The 13,429-nt window shown below is 46.4% G+C and overlaps 1 protein-coding gene across 1 annotated transcript in view; it reads left to right on the top strand.

The window, feature by feature from the left end:
• Positions 1-256: 256 nt before the first annotated feature.
• The window catches only part of Myo7b (myosin VIIB), a 72,420-nt gene continuing 59,247 nt past the window's right edge, over positions 257-13,429 (top strand). The window contains 5 exon segments of the mRNA XM_036205245.1: positions 257-274; positions 9,563-9,607; positions 9,609-9,677; positions 10,697-10,849; positions 12,276-12,460. Coding sequence (XP_036061138.1) covers positions 257-274; positions 9,563-9,607; positions 9,609-9,677; positions 10,697-10,849; positions 12,276-12,460 — 470 coding nt within the window.

The raw sequence follows: 13,429 nt of genomic DNA, 5'->3' as shown, positions 1-13,429 counted from the left end.
TTTCTATCCACTGAAAGGATTTCATAAAACAAGGTGCTTTTATTAGTCAGCTTTCCATTCACTATAATGAAACACTCAACGTAGGCTACTTATGAAATACAAAGAAGGCAGTGTTGGCTCATGACACTTGGGGATGGGCTGGGCTGACAAACTCACAGGGCACCTGTTCTTTGGGGGGCTCCACACTGACAGGCCGTGGCACTGATGTTCTGGTTTTTTTTTCCTCCTACAGGCTACAGGGAGCTGCTGACCTGGAATGTCGGTGTTCCGGCTGGTAAGGACAGCACTTACTGTGAAAGTTTCCCAAGGCTCAGTCAAATCACTTTCAAGAAAAAAAGAGAGTCAGAGACACCAGAAGGCAAATTCTAGAGAGAGGGGATGGTAACTGAGAACTAGGAAGGAATCTATTATTGAACGAGAGACACATTTGTGTCTCTGCAAAGTGGCCATTTGTGCACAGAAATTCCTCACTACCACCATCTCTGCACATGCGCTTTACACACTTAGGGCAGGAATAGGGAGTTACCGTTTGTTGTCTTACACAGCACTTGCAGAGAGCTTGCTCAGGGATAACAGCATAGGAATGAATCTGGGTCTGGGTGACCTTTATTCCATTCACTCAGTAAATGTCTATGTTTCATTAGCTAGGTAATGACTCCATGTGTAGGAGGTGGAGTGAGATCTCTTTAATTGTTTGAATCAAGAAACACTGAGAAAATGCCAGAGCCTGAGAGTGATTCAAAAGAAAAAAAAATAGGGGTGTGCTTTTGTTCTCAGGCACTGTGAGGTACAGATCAAGGAAACTGTGTGTAGCTGAACCTCAGGACATAGGAAGATTGCAGCTGTTTGGCTCAGAGGACTGTGTTCTGCAATACTAGCTTAATAAAAGAAAGCTTAATTCTAACCACATACTTAGGACAATGTAATTCATTAATATGACCAGTGTACACACTGTTAAACTATATGGCTTTGTAAGTTCCCAGGTAAGCCTTCTAGAATACACAAGCTACTCTTTAGATGATACACAGAGTGGTACCATAACTGTGCTTCTGGTTTTGTTTTGTTTTTGTTTTTCAAGACAGGGTTTCTCTGTGTAGCTTTGCGCCTTTCCTGGATCTCGCTTTGTAGACCAGGCTGGCCTCGAACTCACAAAGATCCACCTGCCTCTGTCTCCTGAGTGCTGGGATTACAGGCGTGCACCACCACTGCCCGGCTGTGCTTCTGGTTTTGAGTGAGTGTAAGTAGCTGATAGAGAGAAGTAGCAGACACATAGCAAACATCAGATTGATGGGCCATAGCATCCAGAAGAGTGGAGCTGAGGAAGCCCTGTCAAAACTGACTCTGGAGTTAAAAGAACTTAGAGAGGATGGCATTGTCCTGTTCCTTCCCCATAGTCTGTCTATGGACCTGGAACTGGAGGCTAAAATAAAAGCCAGAGCACCTGGAACTCAGTGGGGTAGAAACAAGCAGACAGAAAACATGGAGCAAAGGTGTCTTGTGAAGGGACACACTAGTCTACCTTAGTTAGAGAGAAACAGGCTTGGAGGTACCAGGCAGACAGAGTAGGCATGAAGAGCAAGCATCTCCCAGATCTCTAATTTCCCTAAGTAGGATGACTTCTCTTTGTACCCAGCTTTTGTAGTTGACCCCCCAGCACCCCAAAACTTCTTCTTTAGATTCTGGCTGGGCCTGTACCTCCCCAAGTTTTCCCTGAGCTGCTCTGCACATTCACGGGAGCTTTCCAAGCCTGGATATCTCAAAGTGTCAGGTCCCTTAGGTGCTGGCTAGTATTGAAGTCATGTGGGCTGGGGGAAACTTTTAAATTCTCTCTAGAAACTGGTAAATACTGGTGTAAAATAATGTATCATAATTTAAACAAACATTACCACCAACAACAAAAAACCCACCACAAAGGTGTAGTATTTCTTCTTCAGTCTGATGTGAAAATACATTGACTTTATCACTCCACAATGCATCCTGTGTTGGATCTCCTTTGGGGCTCCCATTTCTTCAATCCCTGCAGGCATCAGGAAGGTGAAAAATAAAAAAGTAAACAATTGGGAGAAGAGGATCAGGATATGTGACTGAATGCCCAAGGTACAGGAAATTCTAGGAGTGTAGTGATCCCTGGAGGGTCCATTGGTACCAAGAAGGTTTATGGGTGCCACCATTTTGGTTCATTCCGTGTAGTACATTAGCCAAGATGGCATGGTGGTCAGCATCTTAGTTATATCACTAACCAAGATGGTGGCAAAGTCATGTGGCTGTCTCTATCTTGATGAGGTCACCAGCCAAGATGGTGACAAAGAGACAAGTTTGCTTTTTGCTTGTGGTGAGCTCAGCTCCATGATAAAGTGAGCACATTCCCCCATCAAAGCACAAGTCTCTGTGGACTCCACATATCACAGATTAAATGCAGACAGACAGTTACCCCTTTTCTTAAATAAAGGCACCAATTAGACTAGCATGGTTATAGATAGCACATGTGGTCTAGGCATACATGACTTTACTATAAAATGTGACTGCAAACTCCAAGTGGTATTATCTAGATCACATTTTGACCTCCCCTGAGATCCTAGGCACAAGCTGTTGTTGGGAAAAGAAACTCATAGAAGAAGCAGAAGGAATGGGGAGGTGTGCCCCAAATCCCAGACATGGCACTGTTGCTCCAGAAGCACATGGAGAAACTTGGAAGGAGAAAGTGTTTTTTTGGTTTGGTTTAGTTTGGTTTGGTTTGGTGTGTGTCATTGTGTCCCACCTGAGTATGGTGTGGGCTGAGATCAGGTGGATCTGTGACTACTGAATGGAGGAGGGGAGCTCTGGAGTGGCCACAGGGCTTGAGAGTTGGTTACCTTCTGTCTGGGGGAGTCTGTTTCCTTAGGCTTCTTACCTAATTGCTTCCCATCCTGGCTTTAAACTGTTAGAGCCTCAACCTCATGCAATAGAGGTTTCTTCAACTCTAGTAACCAATCAGACTCTCACCCTCCACTAATGGAGGTTTGTGGGGTTTGTTTTTGGTTTTTTTTTTTTTCCTTCATATTCTAATCTTGAATGTTTTGTCTGTCTCTGACAAAGTTGTTGTATGTTAAATAATTTTTCAGCAAAAAAGTCAGCAAGGACACCCACGAAGCTCTGGGTCAATACTCTACATCTGCTTTGTGTCCACAACACATCTCATTCACTCTTATTCAACTTCCAGGATGTCCCAACCAACGAGGAAGTACTTTGCCTTTTGTGTGTGTGTGTTTCATACCTGCCTTGGTCTTATACACAGAGTTACCTTGCTTGTTTGAGACAGTCTATCTTTGTTGTCTGCAGCTGTGTGCACCAGACAATTTGGCTTCTGAGCTTCCAGGGAATCTTCTATTTCTATCTCCTGTTTTGCCATAGGAATGCTGGGATTACAGATTCATGCTACTGTCTTGGACTTTATTATTATTATTATTATTATTATTATTATTATTATTATTATTAAGAAATTTTCTATTCATTTTACATACTATCACTCTATCATTCTTGTATACTGTACCATTCTTGTATTCTTGTATCCTTCTCTCAGAGGCCAAAGTTTGAATAAACTAGATTTTGAAGAGAAAAAAAAAGAGTTACCTGGTAGCCATGGTATTTTCTCAGCCCTCCCCACACTGCTGAGAAACTTTCTTTCCTGGTGTCTTTACTGATCTAAAAGAGTGTTGTTTACCATAGATCCTGGGGATGGGGGATACTGCAATGCCAATGAGGTATACCTCCCCGAAGTAAGGGAATCCAGACACTCTCTGGTATGAATTTGAAATCCCAGAGAGTCCCTAAACTGTTTAGAAAAAATAATTCACAAAGGAACATACTCTCACAACTTAGCAAGGCAGTTTCTCTTTTTGCAAAAAGGATGTGCCAGAACCCAACCCAGGCTAGTGAACATACTCACTCTATGATTATCCCTAACCTAAGTGGTGACCGCAGCTCATCCCATTGGTGGGAATGCAACTTCACAGTCTGACTGAGTTGGCTAACCGGTGCAGAGGGAAAGGGAGCAGTTCAGGAAATGAGAGCCCTGTCTAGCTCATAGAAAACCACCAAACAAGCCAGGAGGTGGTGGCGCACGCCTTTAATCCCAGTACTGGGGAGGCAGAGGCAGGTGAATCTCTGTGAGTTCGAGGCCAGCCTGGGCTACAGAGTTTCAGGGCAGCAAGTGCTACACAGAGAAACACTATCTCAAAAAAAAAAGAAAGGAAGGAAGGAAGGAAGGAAGGAAGGAAGGAAGGAAGGAAAGAAGGAAAGAAAGAAAGAAAGAAAGAAAGAAAGAAAGAAAGAAAGAAAAGAAAAGAAAAAACAACAAAGGAAAACCTAAAAACCCACAAACATTTCTCATATAGGCTGATTCCATTTCCTGCCTGTTGTGACTAGAGCAACAATGAACACAAATGTGCACTATCTCTGTGGCAGGATATAGAGTCCTTTGGGTGTGCCCAGTGTATGTGAGGGGACACAGTAAAGAAACTGCTGATGTGACATTGTTAAGATTTTTACTGTAGATATGAGAGAGAGAACAGCCAGAGGCATCTGGAAGAGTCCAGAGCAGATTTCTCTGTTCAGAAGTAGACTGAACACAGCCAGCAGACTGGACACGGCCAGGGCTATCTGTGAGAAAGAGGAGGGGGGGGAGAGAGAGAGAGAGAGAGAGAGAGAGAGAGAGAGAGAGAGAGAGAGAGAGAACAGTGAGAATTCAGCAGCAGTGGGGAACCTTTGTAAAGAGAACAAACAGGTATCTGGAAGGAGGGAATCTTGGAGAGGTGAGAAGGGCTAGGATGCTAAGCTAGTGTGGACTTTGAAATGTGTAACAGGTACTCGTGATAGATACTGAGGGAGCCTAGAGGTCTTTCTGCTTTGATGTGCAAGTACAGGTGTACGTCCAGGGAGCCAGGCCCCTTCTGCCAGATGTAAGGAAAAATACTCCGCTTGGGAGATGGGAACTGGTTTCACAAGTTCCTGAGGAACGCTGACTTTTTTCTAACCCAGAAATCTTCCTATGGTCCAGGTTGAGCTCATTCTGGATACCTGACCTGCCTTTTGGAGTTTGCAGAATTGGTGTTTCCTTTGGCTCTGACCCCAGGAGTGGTGTAACTATGGTCCAGCTGCTACTGTCTGCTCTTCTATAAATTCTTGAACAAGCTGCTAGCGGCTGCTTGACTACTCATTCATTTCTGAGAAAGGGTGTCCAAGTAGCCAACCAATCATGTCTCTCTTTGCAGTCTACATGCTCTGGCTGTTCGTTCTTTCCATCCCCATTGGCTGACACCTCATCACTTGGTACGAACTGGGAATACTCTACTTCTCTTCCATCCCTGGTTAATGTAGGCTTCTCTGCAAGGTGTTTATAATCTGTCTTTGACCTTTATTATCCTTCCCTTGGATTGATCATGCTGTTTCTGCTGGGTTCCCGGTGCAGTCACTCACACTGACTCTCAGCCTTGCAGTGTGCTGTTCACATTGTCTGATGCATCAGGCAGCAATAGCTTTCCCTTACTTGATAAAGCTGTAGATGCAAGGACTTGGGAGACAGACAGCTCAGTTGGTAAAGTGCTTGCCTTGCAGGAAATGGATCCTGGGGCTCTCTTGCCAGCCAACCAAGCCTACCTGGTGAGTTTCAGTCAAGTAAGAGACCCTGTCTCAAAACAACAACAACAAACAAACAAACAAACAAAAATAAACCCAAGGTAGATGACACCTGAGAAAAGACACCCGAGGTTGTTCTCTTGCTTCCCCATGCTAATGCATGGATGTACCCATGTGTGCATGCACACATGCGTGAACACATGTACACCAAGTTATATAGAAAAGAAGTTTAGAGGATTGGCCCTTTGCTTTCCTGCAGACTGCTGAAGTGTTTAGTGACTCCCTTTGACTTCCTCTCTACCTTCCTAAAGAACTTACAGTTCTGCTTCATAGTTTGTTTTTAAGTGTTTTCTGTTACTGACTTCCTTTAGCATAGGAAAGGCCTTAGCTCCCTTTCCCAGTGCTAGCCCCACTACCTGTGTGCTTACGGTGTCTATCCATCTTCCACAAAGAGTTAAATCCTAGTTTCTAGCAGACACCTAGGCTGCCCTCAAACTTTCTATGTAGCCAAAGATGACTTCAAACCTCTTTTTTTCCCCCTGTGGGTATATGTGCATGTGGTATACTTGCTTGTGTAAAGCATGTTCATATGTATGGGCATATGTGCAAGTATGGGTGTGTGTATGTAGATGTACATGGAGGCCCAAGGTTGATGTTGAATGTCTTTCTCAACCACTCTCCACCTTGAACTGAAAACTATTTCTTTCAGCTAGTCTAGCTAGCCAGCTTGCTTGGGAGGAACTCATGTCTCTGCCTCCTGAGCACTGGGATTACAGGCAGGCCTCCTGGTTTTTAAAATTATAGTCCTCATGCTTGAATAACAAGCTCTTTAGTCATTGAGCCATTGCTCCTGACCTCAAGCCACTCTTACCAAAGTTTTCTGAGAAATTATCACCAGATGATTTTGTTGTGTGAACACAATGGCGTGTACCTGAACAAATGAAGGTAGCTACTATAACTGGGTGGCATAGTGGGACCCCCATTGTGCATGTGGCCACTGTTGATCTAACTGTTCTTACGTTACCAAAGATCAAATGTGAGATTTTCTTTGCTGTATTTTTTAATTGTCTTTTGTCTGTGTGATGGTTAATATTGATGGTTAACTTGACAAGATGTATGCCCTGGTTTGCTTTTCTGTTGCTGAGATAGACACCATGACCAAAAGCATGTTGTGGAAGAAAGAGTTTATATGGCTTACAGGATACAGTTCATCATCAAGGGAAAACATGAAAGAGAGCTCAAGGCAGGAACCTAAGGCAGACACTGAACCGGAGGCCATGGAAAAATGCTACTTACTGGTTTGCTCCCCATACCTGCTTAGCTTGCTTTCCCATCCAACCTAGGACTACCTGCCACAGTGGGCTGAGCCCTCCACATCAATCAGTAACCAAGAAAATACCCCAGGGATGTGCCCATGGGCCAATCTGATGGAGGCAATTACTCAAGTGAGGTTCTCTGTTCCCAGGTAACCAGTTTACATCAAGTGGACAAAAATAACCAGTATAATTTAGAATCTAGAGACAGGCCTGTGTTTTTGAGAAAGTTTCTAAACCGGGTTAACTGAATGTTGTTGGCACCATTCCTTGGGCTGGAGTCCAAGAATAAACAAAAAAAGGGAAGGAGAGCTGACCATCAGTATCCATCTTCTCTGCTTCCAGACTACACTCTTTCCTTTTCTTGGTTTGACCTAGCATGCCCTGTAGTAGCTTTCTGGGAAAGGATGCACATTCTGAACAACTTCTGTGTTCTAACGTAGTATAGGCATGTGAGGTCACTGGAACACAACTTTCCCTGAAGATTGGGAAGCCATTTACTGCTTTTTCTGATTTCTGGCCTTGCTGTTGTGAAGCTTGATAGCATCCTGTCACCCAGCTCTCAATCTCTGCGTGAAATTGTTTTTAATCTCTCTAAATGCGCTTATGATCTTCTCATTGTCCCTAAGAACTTTGAAACATCACTGTGATGTGTCACGGTTGAGTCTGTTTCCACTTTTTGTGCTGTTTACTGAAGTTCTTCTTGAGTTGAGTTGGCTTTAGAAAGCTAATGGGAAGAACAGTGACTCTTCAAAAATATTTGCACTGATCAAACAAATTATGTATACACACATATATTTGTTCTTTTCCTGAAATACTTTGTACTACAATGTGTAACATTGAATTTATTAGTGTAACCATTTTATCACACATGGCAGTGTTAAATACCTTCACACTGTTGCATAACATCTCTAGAAAAACCGAGACTAATCCCATTGAACATTAATTGCTTCTTTTCCAGCCCTTGAAAACCATCTTTCTAGTTTCTGTCTCTATTATTTTGACTTATTTGCATATTCTTGAACAGAATCATTTGGTATTTGTCTTTTGATGATTGGCTTTTAAAAAAGGATTTACTTATTTTTGTGAGTGCCTGCCTATGTGTATGTGAGTGCACCACATGTATATATATACATATATACATATATATACACACACATATATATATATATACACACACACACACCTGGTGCCTAAGGAGAGAAGAAGGCATTAGATTCCCTGGAACTGGAGGTATAGATAGTTGTGAATTTCCATGTGGGTGCTGGGAACCAAACCCTGGACCGCTGCAACAGCAGCCAGTGCTCTAACTGCTGAGCCATCTCTCTGCACCATTATTTGGTTTCCTGAATTCCTTCCTGAGCTCTGGCAGCTCATGTCTTCTTCTCAGTTGTCTCCTCACTCCTGAGCTCTTTTGTCTCTGACCTGCACTTCAGTACACTTTATCGATTACATTCAAACACTGGCTCACGACATCCAGAACTCTAGCAGCGTTCTCCTCCTTTGCCTGTTTGTCAGGGCCTGGGCCCGATCAATGCTCTGGCTCTTTCTGGACTCTACGGATGGTAGGGGATGGGGTGAGGTGTCAGCCTCCTCCTGTCTGCTATGCAGCTCAGCCATCCCCCAGTACCACGGGGATGGTTCTGTCTCCTTTGTCACTCTCCCAGTTGCTTATGGTGACTCCTGAGAGGATGCAAGAGGACAAGCTGACTTCACTCTTGATGCTGTTTTCAAGATCATTCACCTTTGCTTTTACTTTCAAAATTTATGAGCATGTATATGTCAGTATGTTGAGGGGATACACGTACGTGCTTGAGTGCATGCATAAGTGTGGATGTGTGGGCCAGAGCACTATCTTGAGTATCATTCTTCAAGTGTCATGCAACTTTTTTGCTTTGCTTTGATTTTTATTGCATTTATTTTGTTTATTTGTGTGTGTGTGTATGTGTGTGTGTGTGTGTGTGTATGCAAGTGTTCATTCACATGTGCTCTGTGCATGTGGAGGTTAAAGGACAACTTTGGTTTTCTTCTTTGACCTGGGAGTCCTGGGGATGGAACTCAGATCATCAGGCTTGGCAGAAAGCACCTTTACCTTGGGTTTTGGAGACAGGGTCTCTTACTGGCCTGGGGCTCACCCGTTCAGCTAGGTTGGCTGACCAGTGAACCCTATAGATCCTCCTGTTTCCATTTCCCTAGCACTCAGATCACAAGCATACACCAGCATGCCCAGCTTCTTTAAAAAGGTGGGTACCAGGGATTGAACTCATCTCCCCAGTACTTCATTGTCAAGTTTGAGACAGTCTTCTCTTAACTACCTCGCCTCACTGCCTTCCATGATTATGCTTGGATGTTATTTGTTTCCTTTGATTTTTTTCCCTCTTAGTAAGAGGTGCCCCGGACAAGGCTGAGCCCAGGCCCTGCTGTGTTCACTGGTCTAGACAGGACGGGCACAGGCAAGCTTGATTAGCAGTGAGGAGCCCTATGAGAACAGACGAGGGAGAGGGCAAAGAGACAGAGAGAACTCTTGCCGCCTGGGAGCTTGGGGGTTGCAGGTGACAGCCCCAAGACATGGAAGTCTCTAGTGGGAAAGGGAAGAGGAAAAGGACTCAGACCACTGTCCTTTCTCTTCTCTCTAGGGCGACCATGTGTGGCTGGACCCTCCCTCCACCAGCAAGACCGGTTGTGGCCATCGGGGGCATTGTCAAAGAAACAAAGCCGGGAAAGGTCTTGATTGAGGATGATGAGGGCAAGGTTGGTGTTGAGGTTCCTCTCCAAACCACTCCCCATGGGGCTCAGGCACTTGCTTGCTGATACCACCAAGGAAAACCACTTATGCCTGGGGCAATATAGGCCACAATGGAGATATATTTATTTATCTATACTGTGTTCTGCCTGCCTGTATGCCTGCAGGCCAGAAGAGGGCGCCAGATCTCATTGCAGATGGTTGTGAGCCACCATGTGGGTGCTGGGAATTGAACTCAGGACCTCTGGAAGAACAGCCAGTGCTCTTAACCTCTGAGCCATCTCTCCAGCCCTGGAAAATGCTTCGAGAGTAACGGTTGAGAGCTATTAGGGGAGTAGGAAGGGGTGAGCAGATGGGCTGAGGCAGGGAGGATGGAGGTTCAAAAACTGCTGTGCGGAGAGATGGAGGCAGGGGCGACATCTTGGTGAGCAAGGTGTGCAGAGGAGGAGGAGGAAGGGACCAAGGTGTCCAGGTCAGACGCAGACAGCTCAGAGTGGCCAAGCTCATCTGAGTAAGGCAGGGACAGCCAAGGACAGTGAGCAGGCAAGTGTCTGCTGGTCACTTGGGCCAACCTCCCTGTCCCCCAGGGGCTATCGGGAGAGACACATGCAGACAACAGCCTACAAAGGAAGGTTCTGACTGCCTAGGAGCTCCAAAGACTTGGAGCCAGTAAACTAATAACAGTGTTCCTTCTGCTTGAGTACTGCTGTGGAGTGTTAAAGCTACTGTTTCTTGTACCATTCTGCTCCAAGAACTCTCAAGGCTTCCAGCTGCACCCCAATGCTAAGGCAAACTCCCAGCTGCTAGATCCTACATCCCTTCCTGAAGCTCAACCCCAGCCCCAGCCCCACATGGACCCCAGTTCCCAGACAGCTGCTGCCCAGAGCCATAGATGGGTCTGACTTTGTCATAGGTATCCCTTGATTCAAACCCAGATCAAGCCTGGCCAGAGACCCGAGACATGGAAGAGAGAGGGGTGGGGTTGAGAGGGCTGGCCTTTGTGGAGGGTTTGTGCCTGTCCTTACAGGAACACTGGATCTGTGCAGAAGACCTCAGCACCCTCAGCCCCATGCATCCCAACTCAGCCCAAGGAGTGGATGACATGATCCGCCTAGGGGACTTGAATGAGGCAGGTGTGGTTCACAACCTCCTGGTCCGGTACCAGCTGCACAAGATCTACGTGAGTTTGCTGGTGCGGTGTCCTGGGGGAAGATGGGGGGTCTGGAGCTTGGCACAGCTCCCCTTATCCTTATTCAGTGAGGTGAGTTAGGTGCTTGGGTTTTCCCAGTCTCTGCTACCAATCCAAAGAAACAGGAGCAAGGCTAGAGAGGTAGCTCAGTTGATGCTCACCTAGAATGCATGAAGCCATGGGTTTGATTTCCTACACACAAACAGGGCATAGTCATGGACACCTGTAATCTCTGCACTAGGGAGGTGGTGGCAGGAGGGTTAGAAGTTCAAGGTCATCTTCAGCTACTTGAGTTTGAGACTCATGTAGACTAGGCTCCACGAGACTTTTTTTTTTTTTTTTTTTTAAAGCAAAAGTAGGAACATCAAACCCTGGAAGATGGGAGGCTAATTCAGAGAGACAGCACAGTGCCAGGCATACAGTAGATGTCTAATAAGTGCTGCCCCTCCTATAAATGCCCGCCAAGTCTGCTCTTCCCTCTCTGTGCTGAGCAGCCCTTATTGGCCAGGCTGGGTGGATACTGGAGGATGGTGGGGGTAGGCATAGCCTTCAGTCCCTCTCAGACACGTTGCAGAGAGAGAGTCATCAACGGAAGACCCTTACCCACTTGAAATAGTCTTGTGACAGTCCAAATCCAGGGTCCCTTCCATAGGATGAAGGGAGCTTATGGACAGATGAAGGACACCTGGCAGACTTGGTGTCAATATCTCTTGGGATTCTCAGGGCTCTGTCCAAGTGGATAAGATTTGGAGAGTTACTGCCTGGGACTCCTGAGTGGTCTGAGCTGGCAGGCAGTCTGGCTAGTCTGGGAGTAAACTGGGGAACCTGAGTTAAGGGAATGCTTGGAGGAGGGGGTGAAGTTTAACCTGCTGGAGCAGGTTGCTGCTTCTCTGGCCCCCGGGATGTCAAAGTTTCTAGGATTATACGTTTGGAGCTCCTCCTCTCCTGCATTCCTGCGGGAGTCCTTCACAGGGTCCCCAGAAGAATAATCCAGTGGTCTATTGTGGGGACTCTCTGATCTCACCTCCATAGGAGCAGCTGTGCTGAGTGGGGCCAGGGTATGCAAGAGCAGGCTATATCCTGGGCTGAAAGTACATAGAACATGTGATTGGGGTCTGTGGGGACAGCAGATGTCACCTAGCCTCCACAGAGACCTCTAAAAGAGGCAGGTAAAAAGTCATTTATACATTCAGCCCATTTTTATTTGAGCCTTTTCTAAAACGAGGTAGGGTGCTACACATCTAATTACTGGGAACAAGCCCCCAGAGTCTCACCGTCCCAGTAGAACCCCCATCTTCCCAGAGGAAGGAGCTAAGCAGCCAAGAGCAGCCCTAGGGGTGCTGCAGCCAAGACGAGGACCCAGCCCGTGGCTCCCTCCCGGGATCGGCAGGTGCTAATTACCGGCTCCCTTCCGCAGACCTACACAGGCTCCATCCTGGTGGCCGTGAACCCATTCCAGATGCTGCCTCTGTACACCCCAGAGCAGGTACAAATCTACTACAACCGCCACATGGGCGAACTGCCTCCCCACGTCTTTGCCATTGCCAACAGCTGCTACTTCAACATGAGGAAGAACAAGAGGGACCAGTGTTGCGTCATCAGGTGAGGCTCAGACCCCATTCTGGGGCGGAGGGTCAGCGATTTGCCTCCAGGCCCCAGAGGATCCCGGAAAGAAAGGAACACCCCTCTCCCTGAGGCTCTAACAGGGTGTCTTCTTAACTGCTGCTCTTAACAGAGGTGTTTGCTCACAACTGCTCCTGCTTCCCTGCTCCCAGTGACATGTCCCTCACACCTCAAGAACATGTCCTCCACAGCCCACGCACATATTCCTCCCCATCCTGAGGATATGTTCCTTGAAGACATGTCCTCCTGACTCTGAGGTCTTTGAGGGCTGGAGGGACATGGGCCCCTCAAATCTCAAGCCTGGTTCTGCTTCCCTGCCTGTCCCAGCCTGGCTTCCCTGTGCACAGACCTTACTCCTATTGAGGGGAGGGACTGTGAGCGGAACAAGAGAAGGAGTAAGAATTTGGTTCTGGAGTCCCTAACTTGGAATTGTAATCATCACTCGCTTATTCATGCATTTGTTTATTCATTCACTGGAGATCTTGTTACACTCCAGGCTAGAGGCGTAGCTTAGCTGCTGGCATGTTTGCTTAGCGCACTGAAGCAATGGTGTCTGTCCACACCACCGCAGGAACCTGGCGTCTGCACATCTGTCATCCCAGCACTCAGAAGGCAGGGGCAAGGAGGATCAGAAATCCAAGTTCACTCTTGAATACACAGCAACATTTAGGCCAGCCTGGGTTACATTTCCATGTAGCCCAGTTTTTAAAATAAACACAAGTAATAAATCAAATAAATAATAAGTTCCTAGCATAGAAAACAGCAGCAGGTAAAGGAGACGACATCTTCTGCCCGAGGGCTCATGTCACAGAACAGTAGACTGGCAGGCAACGGAAGCAGGTTTGGACGCACATGCTCAGAGCGTTAAAGGGAAACAGGGGTGGTTGCCTCTCTGAGCAGGACACCAGAATGGCACCCCAGCATAGACACCATTTCATGCTTTCAGTT

Source organism: Onychomys torridus, chromosome 13 (assembly GCF_903995425.1).
Source record: "Onychomys torridus chromosome 13, mOncTor1.1, whole genome shotgun sequence".
Lineage (NCBI taxonomy): Eukaryota > Metazoa > Chordata > Mammalia > Rodentia > Cricetidae > Onychomys > Onychomys torridus.
Note: the sequence above shows the minus strand (reverse complement) of the source record. Positions and strands in the feature narration are given on the sequence as shown.